The following is a 16,648-nucleotide window of genomic DNA, read 5'->3' on the forward strand; positions in this document are numbered from 1 at the left end:
AGGATGACCAGAATCGACTGTCATGAAGGCCATGAAGAAGAAAGAGTGCTCTGGTGAGCTCTGTAGTCACAAAGGGAACGGTAGGCCAAGGAAGACAGAAGACTGTGGAAATAACTGCCAAGTTCCAGTAAACGCCTCCAAGCTCATAGGACGGAGCCACAAGATGATGATCCCAAACACCAGAGTTTCTCACAGCTTCCTGAATGAGCCGATTTAAATCCAGCTGAGGTGTCTTAACTTAAAGGGACGATCCGCCGGAACAAGCCGGAGCTGCCGGTGGCAGAGCATCACCGCTGAAAGCTGTGCGTCTAATAGCAGCAGTAATGAGCTTTCTTCTTCTGCTCAGGTATAGATGTTGCCTGCCAGCTTGCTGGTTCTTGCCCCCCAGGCCTAACGTTTCCCCTCTCACGCAGGTGTGCGGAGAGCATGCTGTGCGTGGTGCCCGACATCTCCGCCTTCCGCGAAGGCTGGCGCTGGGTGCGGCAGCCGGTCCAGGTGCCCGTCACGCTGGTGAGGAACGACGGCATCATCTACTCCACCACACTGACCTTCACCTACACGCCGGAGCCCGGGCCGAGGCCTCACTGCAGCGCCGCCGGCGCCATCCTGCGCGCCGGAAACTCCAGTCTGCTGAGCAACAGCGGCCAGGAGGCCGGCTCCGCCGTCTACGGCCCCAACAGCACCTCCAGCGCGGGAGTCACATCCTCATCCTCCACCGCCGCGGCTGTGGTGTCCTAACGCACACAGGGGGCCACTCATTACAGTATGCCTTGAGAGCAAATATACCGCCAGGTATAGAAAGACTATAGGAAATAAACCGAAAACTGACTTCACTCTAAAGTGCTGCGTATTACTTTTGGATACAAAGAAGCTGAAAAGAACAGAAGCGGCAGGACAAAAGGAGCAGGCGCAGGGGACATCTGAAGGGGTGTGGGCTGCGTGCCGCGCCCCCTCCCCCCCCCACACCTTCTCTCCTGTGGTCACTCTCAGAGGACCTGCCTTCCTAGTCCTGGTGTGTGGAGTGAGTGAAGTTCCTGCAGGCTCAGAGCACCAGCACCTTCCTTCAGCCGTGAGAAACCACAACAACAATACATCCACCGTGTACAAAAAAAAAAGGAATATATATTTTTGCCCTGCTTCTCCCGACCCCTTCATCCACTTGTTTTTTCTAATGATTCCTCTTCTTTTCTTTGTCCTGCATTCATCTGCGGATTCCTAAAAGGGGGCTGGATGTATTGTTGTTGAAGGGAGCGTCAGGATGCAGAGGGACACACAGAAAACGTGACGATAACATAGTTTTTATGGACCAAGGATCTTGTATAAGCTTTAGTAAAGGTACATTTTTCTCCATACCTTTTTTGTATTAAACATATAGTACACTTTTGTTACCAAATAGTTTCTATTCTTCCTCTGAGCTTGGGCTTTGTTTTCCCCCGTTTTGAGGTCCAAAATCCCCGACCTGTATGTTGTGACCTTCCAAAACGCCTGCTTTTCAGTCTCTGGATTGATTTGTTTGTTTTGATACTTCTGCATCTTCTTTCTGGGGATAATCTGAAGTCTGGGGTTTGTTTGGGGAGGGGGGGGGGTAACCTCAGAGGGCCTATTTTTTATCATTGGTTTTTATGAAGTCTTTAAAAAGAAAAGCTTTAAGCAACGCCTCTGCCTTGCCTGCAATACTCTACGTGCGCTATATCTCCTGGAAAGTATACACATCAGTACCATCTCACACGGAGCTGTAGCAACATTTGCAGAAACAAAAAGAAAATAAGACTTTTGTGGTTACAAAAACAAGCTGGTTTTGCCATTTTCAAACTTGTAATAAGCGTAGTCATGACTTTAAAGGATAGCCTTAGTACTGTATATTCTACTGTGTACACAGTTAGACCAGTCACATATCTAATATCCTCTATCTGTTGCTCACTGCTAGCGTATCAAAACAATGTCGTGAAACTTGTCTCGAACTGCACCCGGCGAGGTGTCTTCCAGTGTTTGCTCTAGTTCTGGTGGCATTAATATCTGGTGGTTTTTAAAGGAAAAACAAAAAAAAATCCGAAAAGACAAAAAAAAAAAAAAGATGTGGCCTTATTGAAAAGTTCAATTCCATGAAAAAATAACAAAAAAACCCAACTTTTTCTTATCTGCCGTTTACTCACGTTGGAAGAAGCTGTGCGTAGCACAGAGCCTGGCGTCTTATCACAGGAGCTCTGCCGTCTGGAGCTCGCCGCTCTCCAACCACATTTTCATGCAAAGCAGCCTTCGGAGGGGACCTCTCAGCCTTCGTTCTTGGTGTACAAGTACAAAAAAAGCCCGTTTATTTAGATCCTCACTGTTGGTACAATGTGTGACGAGCGCTTGGGAGCTCCTCTCGGCCTTCTTTTCTTTCCTGTGATTTCTCGTCTCTGCAGAGCCGGCGTGGAAACGCCGTGAACTCGCTGTCCGACTCGCTGCACTCACGCATATTCACGGCGACTGCATCTCCCGTGGGAGCATAAAGGCCTTCTACATGTGTGTTATAGAGTGAATATGTGCGTTTTTCCAAACTATAACAGCAATATTGTACAGGTCATTTAGCCGTTTTAGTTTTTTCTGTTCTGTTCTTGTCCGCCTGAGCACTAGTTCACCAGCCAGCAGGAAGCGTATGTGCGTGAGTGTTTGTTGTCGCTGTTGTGGATATTTGAGTCAGACTCTTTCCATTTCTTTTTAAAAACATGTGTTCCAGCTCCTCCAAGAAGAAGAAAGTATTGGGTTTTTCTGTCTTCCACCAGGATCCAAATGTCTGCAAACATTCATTCAAAGGCAATACTCTTACAGTTCAACTGTAAACGCTTTGGGGAAAAAGAACAGCTATACTGTAACTTGAATGTCTGCTTGATGAAGTATTTCAGAGTTTTGTTACACCTTGAAATAGGAACAGAAAAGGATTCGCTTGCACCCCCTTCCATGTATGAGAAAAAAAGAGGAAAGAATTAACTTATGCCCCCGTTTCGCCTTCTTTTGCCCACCTGTTTGTCATTAATGTTAAATGTTTTATATTGTAATATTGATATTTTTAAATTATTGGTACAGAGTCTCCCCTTGTCTTATGTCGGAAAACAAAAAAAGGAAAAAAAAAAAAAAGAGAAGAAGAAGAAGTGCATTATTGCCCGTGCTGCCTAGGTTGGTTTGGGACGCCGCTTCCTTTCTGTCCCGGAGCGGCGGCGTAGCATCCAGCCCGAGTGGTGGCGCTTCTTCACGTGGAGCTCCTGAGGCGAGCCGAGGTCAGCCTGAACCCTTTACTCTGCAGGAAGAAGGGCACCAAAACTGTGGATTTTTAACATGAACCTGTTTCTACGCCTCTTCTAAAAATAGTTTTTAACAGAGCCTCTGCATTACCGTCCCCCCCCACCTCACCTCACCTGCCGGTCAAGCTTGGATATTTTTGGGGTTTTGTTTACATTTGGCCACCCCCCCCCCAGCTCCTCGTCGTCTCTTCCTGCGAGTCTAAACAGAGCAGCTTTGTCACATTCGCTCAAACTAATAAAAGCGGTGATGCATGCTTCCCACAAATATGTCGCCTTGACAATCGGAGCCGGTTTACAGTTTGGGGTTTTTTCCCCTCTTCGGACGCGCAGACTTTTAAGGGATCGCTGCGCGGCGGCGTGAAGGGGGCGAACTGTCAAAAGGGGTCAAAACATGTTACAAACCTTCTCACGTTGTGTTGATATGAACCCGGCGGCGAAGCTGTCGCAGAGAACGGCGTCTCATCAGCGTTTGCTTTTTGCAGAGTATCTTAACAGTTTTTTCCTCTCCTACGTGTCCGGTCATGTTTGTTTTTACACCTCCAAAAAGCAGCTGTTCTTGTGTATGTGTTTTTATGAGCTCTGAACAATGTATGTATCCTCTAATATGCCAAATGTCTTTTATAATGTAGTTTCCATGCACTGCTATACAAAACGGGGCAGAGTGAGAGGCAGCTTTAAACGATTACATAAAAAAAAAAGGAGTGTGGAGCTCTTCTCTGTCGCACTCAGCCTTACTTCTCCTTAAGACTATTTGGCTGTTTGCACTACAGAGCGCTAACCTTTCTATTTCTCTCACACATTTCATCCTCACTCTTTATGGCTCATGTTTTTCGGATGAACATTTAGAGCGTGCTCACCTTTTTGTGTTTCTAACAGCCTGTTTATGCTTAGCTTTGCTACAGTTTGATCACCTTTTTTGTTGTCGGCTTCTCCCTCCTCTTCGTCTTCTTCACATCCTTCCACTATCTTTAACTTCTCTCACTCTTATCTGTGTATTATTCTAGTAAATGGTAAGCAGAGGTGTCATTGTGGTAGAAAACTCAGTGCTCAAAGGGTTGCTGATGGTAGAAACCTGTGCCGTTTGTAACATTTAGCAATAACGTCAAAACAAAGGGGACGTTTTTTTTGTTTTGTTTTGTTTTTTTTGATAACATGTTAGTTTGTTTTTGTACATATTGCAGCTCCAGATCATGCTCAAATCTGTATGTCATTAAAAGAAGAAAAAAAAACAAGAAAAAACTTGCAATATTGGCATAAAAACGAGAATTAAAAAAGTGATATAAAATCTTGTTTTGTGTGTTTTTAATTGAAGCTTTTAAACAAGTACATTTAATTTTTTTACTCTTAATTATGGTTGATGGGTCCAGACGTGTCCTTTTCGTATTTAAAGCATACTCCTTTGTGCTCCGGGGCTGTGCATCAACAAAGAAGCCCCACTACAGTCCTTCTAAATCCACTTTCATGAAAGCTGTTAAAAGCATCGAGTTATTCTTCCCCGGCTCTGCACACCATGCCAGTCAAAGTCTTTACACTTTCAACCACAAACCGGATGAGGTTATGGGTCATAGAGAACATGATACGTCTCGCAGAGCCACACTTGGATGAAGGTTACAAGTGAGGAAAATCACTGGGATTGTGTTTATACATTCAGCTATGTGCCTAAAATTGTCATATGTCATGCATCTGAACAAAACGCTTAAAGTTACAACATTTTCCTTCAGAAAATGACAGGAATTACAGAGCAATATTGTCGTTATCAACATTAGAACTTACATAGAGACACAAAGAAAACAGGAATAAATTGCTACATCGACGCTGCTATATTTAATAGAAAGAATGTGTGGAAATCACTCAGGTAATGGCAGGAATTTACTCTCGTAAGAGAAGTTGCAGGTGTTCAAAATCCCACAAACTGATAAGGCCTCTCCAGCTTCAAAGTGCCTTATGTACACACATACACAGGGTCAAGGACGGGAACTATTTGTACAGTGGGGGACTTTGTTGTGGAGCTACTGGGTGCAATAGCATCTCAGTGTGAAGATGACAAATAAGTCGGTTTACAAATATCAGAATACCTGCAGCTGCATGTTCAAAAGTGATAAATAGTTTTACTGCTTTTCTTTCTCCAAATGGGTTCTCTCAACCTTCATATATTCCAAGTATGCGGTTATTTCAGAAATATAAGTGGTGTGTTTTAAGTTTTTCATTCCATTACTGGCTGCTAAGTGAATAGTCAAGTTAAAACTTGGTTTGTCTGGCAGTTAGCTCAGATAGCTTAGCATAGATAGCACTGATTCGCATACAAAAACGCTTTTATGTTTGACTACAGATACAATATTTTTTAAAAAGGATGGGTATTAAAGTGTTTGCCATCTCAAAAAGTGGGAAAATCACAACTAACTAGTCCTTTTTGAGGATTTGACAAGCTAGCTCTTTCCCACTATTTTGCTTGTCATGCTAGCCGCTAAGCTAACCACACGCAAGCTTGTAACTTCAGTAAACCTCCACTATTGCTGAGAGTTTGCTTCAAACTGTATTATCATGCAACAGTTGGAGTAATACAGCTAATTACACAAACATGGAAAGTTTCTGAAGCAGCATAACATATTGTGAAACAGTTATACAGATATAAATGGAAATAAATGGCTGCCTCGATAGACGGGCACGCCAAACCTGTGAGGTCTGATTAGCAGCTGTTGAAGACTATTGGTTATATTCCACTGCATGAAACAAATATGTAAAATGTCTTTTTGGTTTTGTCTCTTTTTTCCACAACACTTTAAGAGGGGCTATTCTAAGTATTTAATTTAGAAAGAAAGTTCTGGCATTGCTAATCAGCTAGCTGTAGCCCATTCCCTCCTGCATTTCCTTTACTGCAGGCTTTCTTTTTTTCTAGTCTTATTTTAAAAGATGTTTGACAGGAACAGGGTCAGTGGGCCACAGGTCGGGACTCTTAACCAGTCCAGCTGTGTCAAGGAGCTTCAGCCTCTGTACATCGGGCGCCAGACGTCAGACGGCTCAACTGGTTGAGCAGGTGCCCCAGGCTCTAAGTTTCTGGCAGATGGCCGGGAAAACTAATTAACACCGTGACTTTAGATCTGTAACTGCTTGCATGAGAACATTAGGGGAAGCCAAGTAGGGCGGGTCATGAAGAATTTTATTTGGTAGTAAGTCGTAAAATTAAGTCCTTTTTATAGCAGATTGTCATTTTAAAAATGCGCCACCTTTATGCAAATGGAGCACAGGAAGAATGAGATATTAACTGGTTTCCCTCTGTGTCAGACCACCTCATGTCAAACTTGTGGTTCCTGACACTGACAAGCATCTGGCGTCAGTCAGTAAGTACTCTTGGACGCTGAAAGTTTTGAGTAAACATTTTGGCTGTGCTGTGTGCTGTGAGAGTGCTGAATGCACAACAGAGCTGCTCCGCAGTGGCTAACCCCATACACCCATGTCATGTCACACTGAGAGAAAGCAACAAAGCTGCTCATAAACCAGTCCAGAAAACTCTGCGAAGGCTTTACAACGCACCACAGATTCCCTTCATGTGTTTGCACTCAGACCAGCACTCCTGCACAGACATACCAGTCCAGGTTACGTCAGCTCACTCCAGGCAGATGCACGGATGCCAGTGTAGGTGAACCGTGTGCTGGCTCCACTTGGAGGAGTATGACCATTCTGCTCGGGGGTCCTTGGCTCCGTTCTCGATCTGCCCGCTTCCCCTTTGGAGATCCTGCTTCCAGCTGACCTGCCTAAGCTGCTGTTCCATCTGAAGCCCGTCCTGAAGCAGCTGCAGCAAGTGAAGGTGGATAACATGCCCTGGCGGAAGCGCTTGTTCATGAAGCAGTAAATGATGGGGTTGACGCAGGCCGAGGTGTAGGACAGCAGGTGGATGAAGGAGATGGGAGCACCGGTGAGTCGGTAGGCAGAGCGACGGTCGAAGGCCTGCCACGCGTTGACCACAAAGATGGGGGTCCAGCACAGGAAGAAGAGAAAGACGATGACCAGGAGCATGCGGATGACGCGCTTCTTGGCCATGAGGTTGGATGTGGAGCTGTTGCTGAACACTCGCACCGGCGTGGGGGTGCTGCTGGGGTTGGCTCCGGTGCTTGTAGTCACCATTGAGCTCTTCTTTTTAGAGGGTTGCAAATAACAGCCGTCACTGTCACCTGGCTTTATACTGCTAGTGCTGGACTGCCTGCCTGTCAGGGAAGAGAATATTAAAAGATAAGTGAATTCGTATCAGCTGCACATGGCATCTGTAAGCTTCACATTCTGCTTTAAACTGTATGATCAAACAATAAGTTATAAGAAATGTTACACAAAGAAAGAATGCTTCAGTCTCTTAATGCCATTTATGTGCAACCAGATGTGAGTGGCTTATTCATTCTTGATCAACCATGCAATGTGATTAAAATGGGCACCGCGTTATATTTCAAATCAGTTCCAGAGACGCTGGCATGTTAGGAATGCTTAATGTGTGTTAGTCCACAGCATAAAAAGCACATGTTTGGGAAGTATTTGGTTAGAACGTTTGTGTCCTAAAGTTGTTTTGATGGTAGAACAAAAGAAGTACGAAGAGAAATATTTTGTTTTAATCCGTTGTTTTCATACCTCTGATAGATTTCCTGCTGGACAGCTCAAACCTGATTCCCCGGTAGAGTTCCAAGGAAATAAGTCCATAAGCTGTCATCATAACGATGCCGGGAATCAGAAAGAGCAACAACAGCAGAGACACGTACCTGAAATATTTAAGACTTATTAAGAGCAATGAGTGCATGGAAATGAGCATTTCTTTTATCTTACTGAAAGAAAGACGACAGCCAAACGGCTCTGTGAACAGCTGTGTTTTTTAATGTCATCTGTAAACATGCTGACTTGGCAAATCAGCAGCAACTGAGGTGTTTGCTTTTACTTTTTTAAGGGTCAGAAATGTGTGTTGCCATTTTCCCCAAAGGCTGTGTCACACCTGCAGCACCAGGGTGAGAAAATCAATAAAGTTGCCATCTGAACCTAACTCTTTTTAAGTTAACTCAGCTCACCAGGACTGTTGGATGATGTCATTTGGCCACACCAGGCGGCACATGTGCCCGGTGCTGTTGTCGAGGCGGGTGAACGGCTTCAGGGTGCTGGAGATGGGGTAAGGCAGCATCAGTACGAAGGACACCACCCACGTGGCAGTGATGACCTTGGCGGCGTGGGATTTTGTCTGCCACGTCCTGGAAGTCAGCGGGTTACAAATGGCGCTGTAGCGCTCCAGGGAGATGGCCACCAGGTTGAAGGTCGAAACACTTACCGAGACCCCTGCACAGAGAACAAAACCCAAAAATGGATCAGAGGAAGCTGATTGATTTCAGCGTTGAGCTCTGATTGGCTGACACCCAGCAGCCTCTTATAGTTCCCTGTTCTTTAAAACAAATGCCTTAAAAACCTACAGAGGTTATTAGTGAGTTATTATCCAGAGTCCATACAGATGCATGACATAATTTTCTTTTAAAACTTGATCTGATTTTAAGTTCTCACAGTTTTGAGAAGCTAATTGATTGTTCAGGTTGTTAGCTTGCACCCCTTCAGTCATACATGCTAATCATAACCCACTGAGCTAACGAACCAACAAACACAGCCTAAATACAGAAAAAATTTATTCGATTTAATCCATTTTTATGCACTGAAACTGTCTTTGAATTGGCCACGTTTTACTAACCAGTGGAATAAAGGACTTTGGAGAAACGACTTTACACAAATCTGTTTCTATTTCAGCTCAGAACCAAAATAGTTATCAAAAATTGTGAGCAGATATATATTTATTAAGATGTGTATGCTGTAACTGCTTTTCCACAGGTTGGAAAAAGTAAATGCTCAGTCCAAAAAAAATAGCATTTAACTCGAAATCTTTTAGTTAGTTACTTAACAGTGATTTTTGGAGGAATTTTCTATTTTCTATTTTATTGTAAAAAAAGTGTACTTATAGTCTTAGATTCACTCTTGTACCTGTATGAAGCTACAGCCAGAAGATGACCCAGATAGCAGACACATTTGAGCCTTATTCTGGGATACTTTGGGGTTAGTTATGACACTGATGTGTGTTTGAATGGGCCAGATGTGGCCCAAATGTCATAAACCATCTTTTTATGGCCAATAAGGACCAGGCGAGGCCCAAAGAAAAATGCAGATTTGGGCAATTTCTAGTGGATATATGACTGCTTTGTCAACCACAATCAAAGTCAGCATTGGCACCATCTAAATGTGGGCCAAAGAAAACTGGAGATGTCAGCCATTTGTAGGCTAAACACTCTTTGCTAAATGAGGATTAGCTTAGCATTAAGAGGGTAAAAAAGGCTAGCATGTCTAAGGTTTCCCTGATTAACATTTTACGTCTTGTTTATACAATATTTAACTTAACTTATTAGATGGGCAACAGTTAAATGGTTAAGTTCACGCATGCATTAAAAACTATCAAAAAGTTTGAGTAAAATTGCAATTTGGAGTTTTTAACACTTGTGTTTTTGTACAAATTTCACAAATAGCACATCATATGTTAAGCTAGCTCAAGCATATCTTAGCTAACTTTTAAGCCACGCTAAGCTAACCGGCTCCAGTTCTGTAGCTTTATATCCAACGTAAATTAATCTTATTTTATTGATCATTAATCTTTTGTGACTCGCAGACATCCTCAAAACATGTCCACTGTAATGTTTTCGATAATTTGGCACATTAATGTTTTGTCACAATAAGTTTAACTACTGAGCAACAACAGAGCACATCCTGGGTTGCCTGATCAGCGTTAACACACTCCATAACAATAACAAGAAGATCTATAAATACACACAAATTACTGCTGCCTACAATCCAAGAGAGCGACACACAAACAGATAAACACAAGGAAAAATGATGTAGTAATCCCAAAGGACAGCACACTGATCTCTGTGTACGGCTAAATGAAGCAACAGGAAGTGAAGAAGAAAAATTAAAATCACATTTCCTTGTTGGCCAGTAATTGGATGAAAATGAAAAATAAGTATACAGAGCATCATCTGTAATGATTCCACCTTGCTGCAAAGATCTCTGCGGAGGCTTTCTGAGAGGCAGGAGAAGAAGTAAGCCGGTATTTAACAGAATAAAAGGCAAATTAAATCGACTGAAGACCTAATTCACATCCCTGAATGCTCTGACTCTGCTTCCTCGAAGCTGTCTGGGTGGAAGATTTCAAACACTTGAATGAAAAGACCTGGAACCATTGAAATAAAATGCAGTGCAATACAGCTATGAAGACGTAATGTTTCCTAATGAAGACAAAAACATGTAAAAAGTTGAGATATTTGCCGTCTAGTTGTGTAAAGGAACAATTTTTCTTATTATGACATTACTGTTGATCTACTGTCGATAGAACATAAAAGAATTTGGCAGCACTGTGAAGTTATGTTTGGTTTATAGATGAATAAGTAATCATATCTGTGGTTTAAAGGGGAAAAAGCAAGTGTTTACTCTTGCTTTACAGCTTTAGACTCTATATGGACATTCATGCACCCTTCAAACACCATCTTAAATTAAAATGAGAGCTTACTTTGAAGAAAGACGGCAAAGAGGTTTGTTTTTATCAACAGAACATCTTTGTAATTTGTCTTTTGAAGCGTGTAAATATAATTAAATGTGTTTAAAAAGGTGGGAACTTGTCCAGACTTTGGGAAAAGACCAAAGTATCTGCTGTCAGAGGTGTCCGCTTTGCCATTTTGTGTCAAACACTTGTTCCAAGCAAGGAAGCACCGTAAGAGCATTTCTGTCTTCATGGTGTTCTTATTTTGCCCAATTTAGAGGAAAAAACAAGAAGGAGTCGTGTGGATTTAATGTGGAGCGTCAAATAAAGGGAACAACACAGAGTAAAAAAACAGCCAGATGAGGGAATCAACCGCTATGTGGTTTTGTATCTCAACCTCTCAGCTATCGGGTCATAAACTGCTTCACAACAGACAGAGAGCAGAGCAGAGATCTGTGAGCAGAAGTTCTGCACATAGAAGAGTTAACTGATGAGGGGTTAGTCTGAAATACATGAAACCTGTGAGACTGTCCTCCCACAGACAACCTCATGCAGTGTTTACCCATGGTGCTGACGATCATGCAATAAAAAGAGTAGATTTCAGCCCTAACTATGGTAGTTTTTTCTAACCCTAACCAGCTAATGGTGAAATCCAACCAGGACATAACAGAAAAGTCCCTTTCTGCTAAAAATCTGTTTGGTTTTATGCATCATAAGACATCACAAGCAAAATTACCCATCAAAATTACAGCCTTTAGGGCCACCAAGACCTCACTTCGTGGAGGAACCGGCACCAACCAGTCCAGCAACGTGGAGAAGCAAGTTTAGTTGGTGTGTTTTCCTCTGGTTGCCAAAACGACAGATGTGACATGTTGTGTTTATGACTGCGATGGTGTGAAATCAGATTCCTGTCAGCCGTCATGTCTTATTCAAAGAATCAAACTATACATAAATTTGGAGACCTTAAAAGTGCCAGAGCTCCAGAGTCAGCAGATAAACCAGCGGAACTCGTAAACAGCTCGGTTTTGCTACTAAATTAATTATAAAGCTTGTGAGTACGAGCAGCCATGTCTGATGTTTTCATGCTTGACGGCAGGTCAGATAGCCGTCTGTAGGCTGAGGTTTCCTGCTGTGGCCGCCGGGTCAACTTGACCGGGTCAAAGCGAGACAGAGAGGTGAACTCCTCTGGGAGTGACTCTTCTCTTCCCCAGCTGGGTTTACCACTAAACTTATCGTGAAGACTGAAGCTATTCCAACCATTTATCTGGGAGACACTGCAAGTATGAGAGGGCATGTCGGTAACTTAATAGTTTCCAACATGTCTTCTCTGTCTCAATTGTTCGCCATTCATGCCGCCGGGGGAAAAAGCCACGAGCAGCCCGGCCATAACTGCCTGTATTTCCAGGTCTTGTCCAACGTATCCCAGGAAAACGCTCAAAATCCTGCTGGGAAGCGGGTTTTTCCCAGCTTCGAGCAGCAGTGAGTCACACCGATTTGTCCCTGAAAACGAACTAAGCTCAACTGCTGCAACTTATCTAAAAGGAGCGAGACTTTAAATAAATATTGTAGATCTGAGGGGAAAAAAGAGTTCTCATATGTGGGTCTTGAACACGCCTCACGAATGCGTGAATGATTGATAGCGCTGCATGTTGCCAACCTTTGTTCGTCCTCCTGATGGGGATTTTGTGACTTCTTGAAGGAAAAAACTTTAAAATGACATCTACTCTGACGTGGAAATGCTCATCCGAGTCGTATTTCCCTCCTGCTGGTTGCTGGGTTGGTACTTTAAGAGATTAAGATCAGATTTTATTGCCAAATACATGCAGGGAAATCCACAAAATCCACCTGTTGAACCCACACATGCACAGGGTCACACACTGTGGAGCCAGAGGCCACACACTGGAGCAGTGGGCAGCCGTTCACAGCACCCAGGGAACATGGGGGTGCAGTGCCTTGCTCAAGGGCACCTCTGCCATGGCAAGGAGGGGGACTGTCACACCTCCAGCAATCTTTTTGAGTGGCAAGAGAGGGAATCAAAGCACCAACCTTTGAGTTATTGGATGACCCACTCAATATGTTGTCAATACCAATCAAGAAAGCTCCATTTATTTAGGTTGATGAGTTGCACTCAATCGACAAAGAAAGGTGTAAAAGAAGCTTCCAGCTGAGGATACATTCATTTAAAAGTTGTGCTTGAACAGAAAATGCAACATAAGACCTAAGTCTTGTCGGATTAACGTCTCACCGAGTTTATTTGCTTCTTCACAAATCATTAACACCGAGTCTTCTTCCTCCTCACTGCAACATTTCTGGGAAGTGCTTGGTTTCCAAATCCTGTTCATACGTTCTTGAACTCAGACTGATGATGTGAAACATCTGAGTGAAGCTGTCAGGGACCCAGACTTCCAACAGGTTCTGTTTACCACAGCGACTGACATTCATCCTTTTTTCTGAGGCATGAACATGACTTTTATAATTATGTTTATGCATTTGGCAGAAATGTTTTTATCCAAAGCGGCTTTGAAGGAAAATGACGACTCAGGCTGTGTCAGTGTAGAAATAGAGCGAAGGCATAGAGGGAAGTAAAGGGTTGGAGATGCTCTCTGAAGAGCTGCGGCTTCATAGCTTGTTACGGTAATAAATGTCGACGAGGATGGGATTCGAACCCACGCGTGCAGAGCACAATGGATTAGCAATCCATCGCCTTAACCACTCGGCCACCTCGTCTCCCTCTGCTGCATTCACTGACCAGGAAAACAGACGCTTGGAAAGAAACTGAGAAAATCAGTAGATGGAGAAACTAGACTTGCACCAACATGCCCTGAGTTTCTCTCACATCAAGTCTCCCTTGACCAGGACTGTCTTTAGCTCAAGGTCATTAAGCCTCGTGGAGCATTTGAACTTCCAGGGAAACAAACATAGCGCAGGATGGCCTCAGATGATTTGAATGACCCTTTTATGAGTGCAGCTATAAACACTGAGAAAAATATGAAACCATCAGATGACACAAAACTATTTCATTCAACAGCTAAACATTCTGGTTTGGTCATTTCTAGCTTTCTGTTTTTAATTGAGAAGAGGAAAAATGATGGAAACACGAATCAAACAGTTCCCAAGTTTGTACTTTGTTGCATCTCTTTTGGTTTTCACGACAGCTTGAATTCTTTGATTCACTTAATCAGAAACATTGTTTATCAGTCGGGTTCCGACTGTCTTGGACAGCAGCTGACGGCTCAGCTTTGTGCCAATTTTCTTCAGTTTCCATCAGATTCAGATTAGTTCGTAAATCTGGAAAGATGAATTATCATCCTGCAAAATGTCCTGAACATCACCAAAACTCCTGAGAAAAGACTCCAAAATGTCAGTGTCTACCTGAGCTTTTACTGTAGAGCCCATCTGCCCTCGTCCTTCACCTGATATCAACCACATATCATCTTTATATGTTTCATTGGACCTACACCAAACTAAAGCGATTCATCACTGAATATCACTTTCATCCAATCATCCACAGCCTCTCTTTCGCCCACTGTGACCTTATTTTCTTTAGCTGTCCGTGATGGGTCACATTTGGCTTTTCTGGATGGAAATCCCTTTTCCTTCAGCTGGTTTGTTGCAGCTGAGTCACTAACATCGACTCATGTTTCTGCCCATTTCTCTTTCATTTCTTTGGTCGTACATTTTCTAATTTCAGACATATTGAGTCTGAGTTTCCTGTCCTGGTGCTTTGACTCCTTCCTTGGCTGACATGTATGTTTTCCTTTTACAACATTCCCATTTTGTTTGTTCTCCAAACACTCCAAGCTGAATTATCTTGTTGAAGGAGTTTCATATTCCCTTCTTCCGTTTCCACTGACAGCTCTCTTATTGGGGCCCGTTAACAGCCCATTAACCTCTTTGAGCTTCAGGTTCATTAGCATATTCAGACTTGTGCAGGTTTATGTCTTAGAAATGCAATTTAGGTGTGATTCTATATCTATTTGCTCTACTTAATATGAAAAAAATAATTAATTGCAACATTCATTTTTAATTTATAAGGTATGTTTGATGCAGCCTGAATGTTCAGCTGTTGAATGAAAGACTTTTGTTCTTATAAAACATCAGCATATCCACATACCCATGAAATACATGACCAGCTTGCATATGCCGATGCCGAAGATGAAGTCCCTCATGAGGTTGGGGATGAGGGTGAAGGGGATGCACACCAGGGAGACCATGAGGTCACTGACGGCCAGGGACAGCAGGAAAAGGTTGGTGACGGTTCTCATGCGCCGGTTCCTCACCAGGACAACGATGATGAGGCTGTTGCCCAGGACACTGAGGAGGAAGATGAGGCTATAGAGGGCGATCCGAACTGTCTGGTTGATATCTGAGAGAGACACACATACACGCGTAATAGTTATTCTTCAGTTTGGGTCTTTACGCACCCTTACCATCTCCCCACCTCTCATGCAGCTAATATTTAGGCTATAGTTTTAAATTAATTTATGTCCTCTGAGCAAACATCGCTCTATTTATTCCTAAAATACCCACTCGTGTACAACACACTGAGGATGCTTGGTACGCGCATTTTCATCTGTGCATGACTCCGGGCTATAAGTGCGTGGGTTTCCCCCCCTAAAATACATAATAAACGGATTATTCTGTGCTCTCTGTCTGCGTGTCCTCAAAGTGCACAGATGCACTTGGGTGCACTTAACCGCCCAGAAACCAACGTGCGCTGAAAAACAGCTCGTGGAGGACCTGAGCCATACGCGTAACGCGCACTGACGCAAGAACAAAAAAAAAAAACGAGTTCAGATTATGTTATTCTGTTTAGACTAATCTTTATCAGACATTTTAATTGACTCGTTAGCTGTTTCACGAGCCGTTCTATTGCATTTAACTGTTATAAAAACCCATAAAATCACTTTACCTTGAGGCTCGGGAGGCAAGTTCTCCTCGCTCTCGCACTCCGAAATATTCTTGATCCCAAAACTGCACAAAATCCTGTTCAGATCAGTGGAATTAACGAGCACGTCATGTATGGTGAACGTCTCCATGTCGCTTTCTTTACGTGAGCTCAAGTCAAGTCTGTCACAAGAACCGCAGCAGTCATGCTCATTCAAGAAAAAAGAGAAAAGCTCAAAAGTGTGAGGCGAGGCGCAGTTTTAAATATCCCTTTGAAAATGAAGCTATCAGAAAGGAGAGAAGTGGTTCTCTTCAAGTTGTCGTGCTCTTGCGCTACGCACCACTGGTACTCAGCTCATCCAGCGTCTGGTAACTTGTGGAAGGATTCCGTAGAGCTCAGCCCGCCTTTTGGACCCCCAACCCCTCCCCCAATGAAAAATAATTAAAAACAATAAACAGAGCGAAAAACAACCACCAAGTGAGATATATTCTGGGGAGATTTAAGCACTCCCGAATACTCTTGGAGGGAAATTGGTGCCAAGTTCAAAGCCGTCTCTGTCGAATCTCAGTCATGTTGTTACAAGCTCTGGTATTTCACGTTTCTCACTGTGTCAGACTGCCATTGTTCTGATGTGAGAGGAGACGGCCTGTCAAACACCTCCCATGACGCCCTATCAAGTCACACGCGCAGCAATTAATGCGCTCTCACTCCCTGCCACATTTTGACTGTCGTCTGAGAGAAAGAAAAGAAAGAAAGAAGCCTGAGGGCGTAAAGCTGTGAGACTCACAGTTGATGATATTTTAACTTACTTTAGTTGCTATTGAAGGCTGAAGTCTACACAAAAGACTAATTAATTCAAAATGCAACATAATAAGTTCCGTGTGGAGCAACTGAAGCAAACAAAAACAGCAAATTAACTTAATTTATTGTTTCTTAGACATAAGG

The 16,648-nt window shown here is 43.2% G+C and overlaps 2 protein-coding genes and 1 non-coding gene across 5 annotated transcripts in view; 1 reads left to right on the plus strand and 2 right to left on the minus strand.

The window, feature by feature from the left end:
• The window catches only part of rbpjb (recombination signal binding protein for immunoglobulin kappa J region b), a 38,875-nt gene extending 34,309 nt beyond the window's left edge, over window positions 1-4,566 (plus strand). For all 3 annotated transcript variants that reach the window (XM_072376985.1, XM_072376987.1, XM_072376986.1), the window contains one exon: window positions 414-4,566. In XM_072376985.1, coding sequence (XP_072233086.1) covers window positions 414-738 — 325 coding nt within the window. In that variant the 3' untranslated portion in view covers window positions 739-4,566. The remainder of the gene's footprint in view (window positions 1-413) is intronic.
• On the minus strand, window positions 4,560-16,053 carry cckar (cholecystokinin A receptor). Its single transcript, XM_072376989.1, has 5 exons — window positions 15,728-16,053; window positions 14,930-15,181; window positions 8,324-8,585; window positions 7,896-8,023; window positions 4,560-7,483 (listed from the first exon to the last, which is right to left on the minus strand). Exons 1-5 carry the CDS (start codon window positions 15,852-15,854, stop codon window positions 6,876-6,878), a joined length of 1,377 nt encoding a protein of 458 aa, XP_072233090.1. The 5' UTR covers window positions 15,855-16,053; the 3' UTR covers window positions 4,560-6,875.
• Window positions 13,461-13,542, minus strand: trnas-gcu (transfer RNA serine (anticodon GCU)). Its single transcript has one exon. It is a non-coding gene; the product is annotated as a tRNA-Ser (tRNA).
• Window positions 16,054-16,648: the final 595 nt, after the last annotated feature.

Source organism: Leuresthes tenuis, unplaced genomic scaffold (assembly GCF_036924035.1).
Source record: "Leuresthes tenuis unplaced genomic scaffold, fLeuTen1.0.hap1 SCAF_22, whole genome shotgun sequence".
NCBI classification, from domain to species: domain Eukaryota; kingdom Metazoa; phylum Chordata; class Actinopteri; order Atheriniformes; family Atherinopsidae; genus Leuresthes; species Leuresthes tenuis.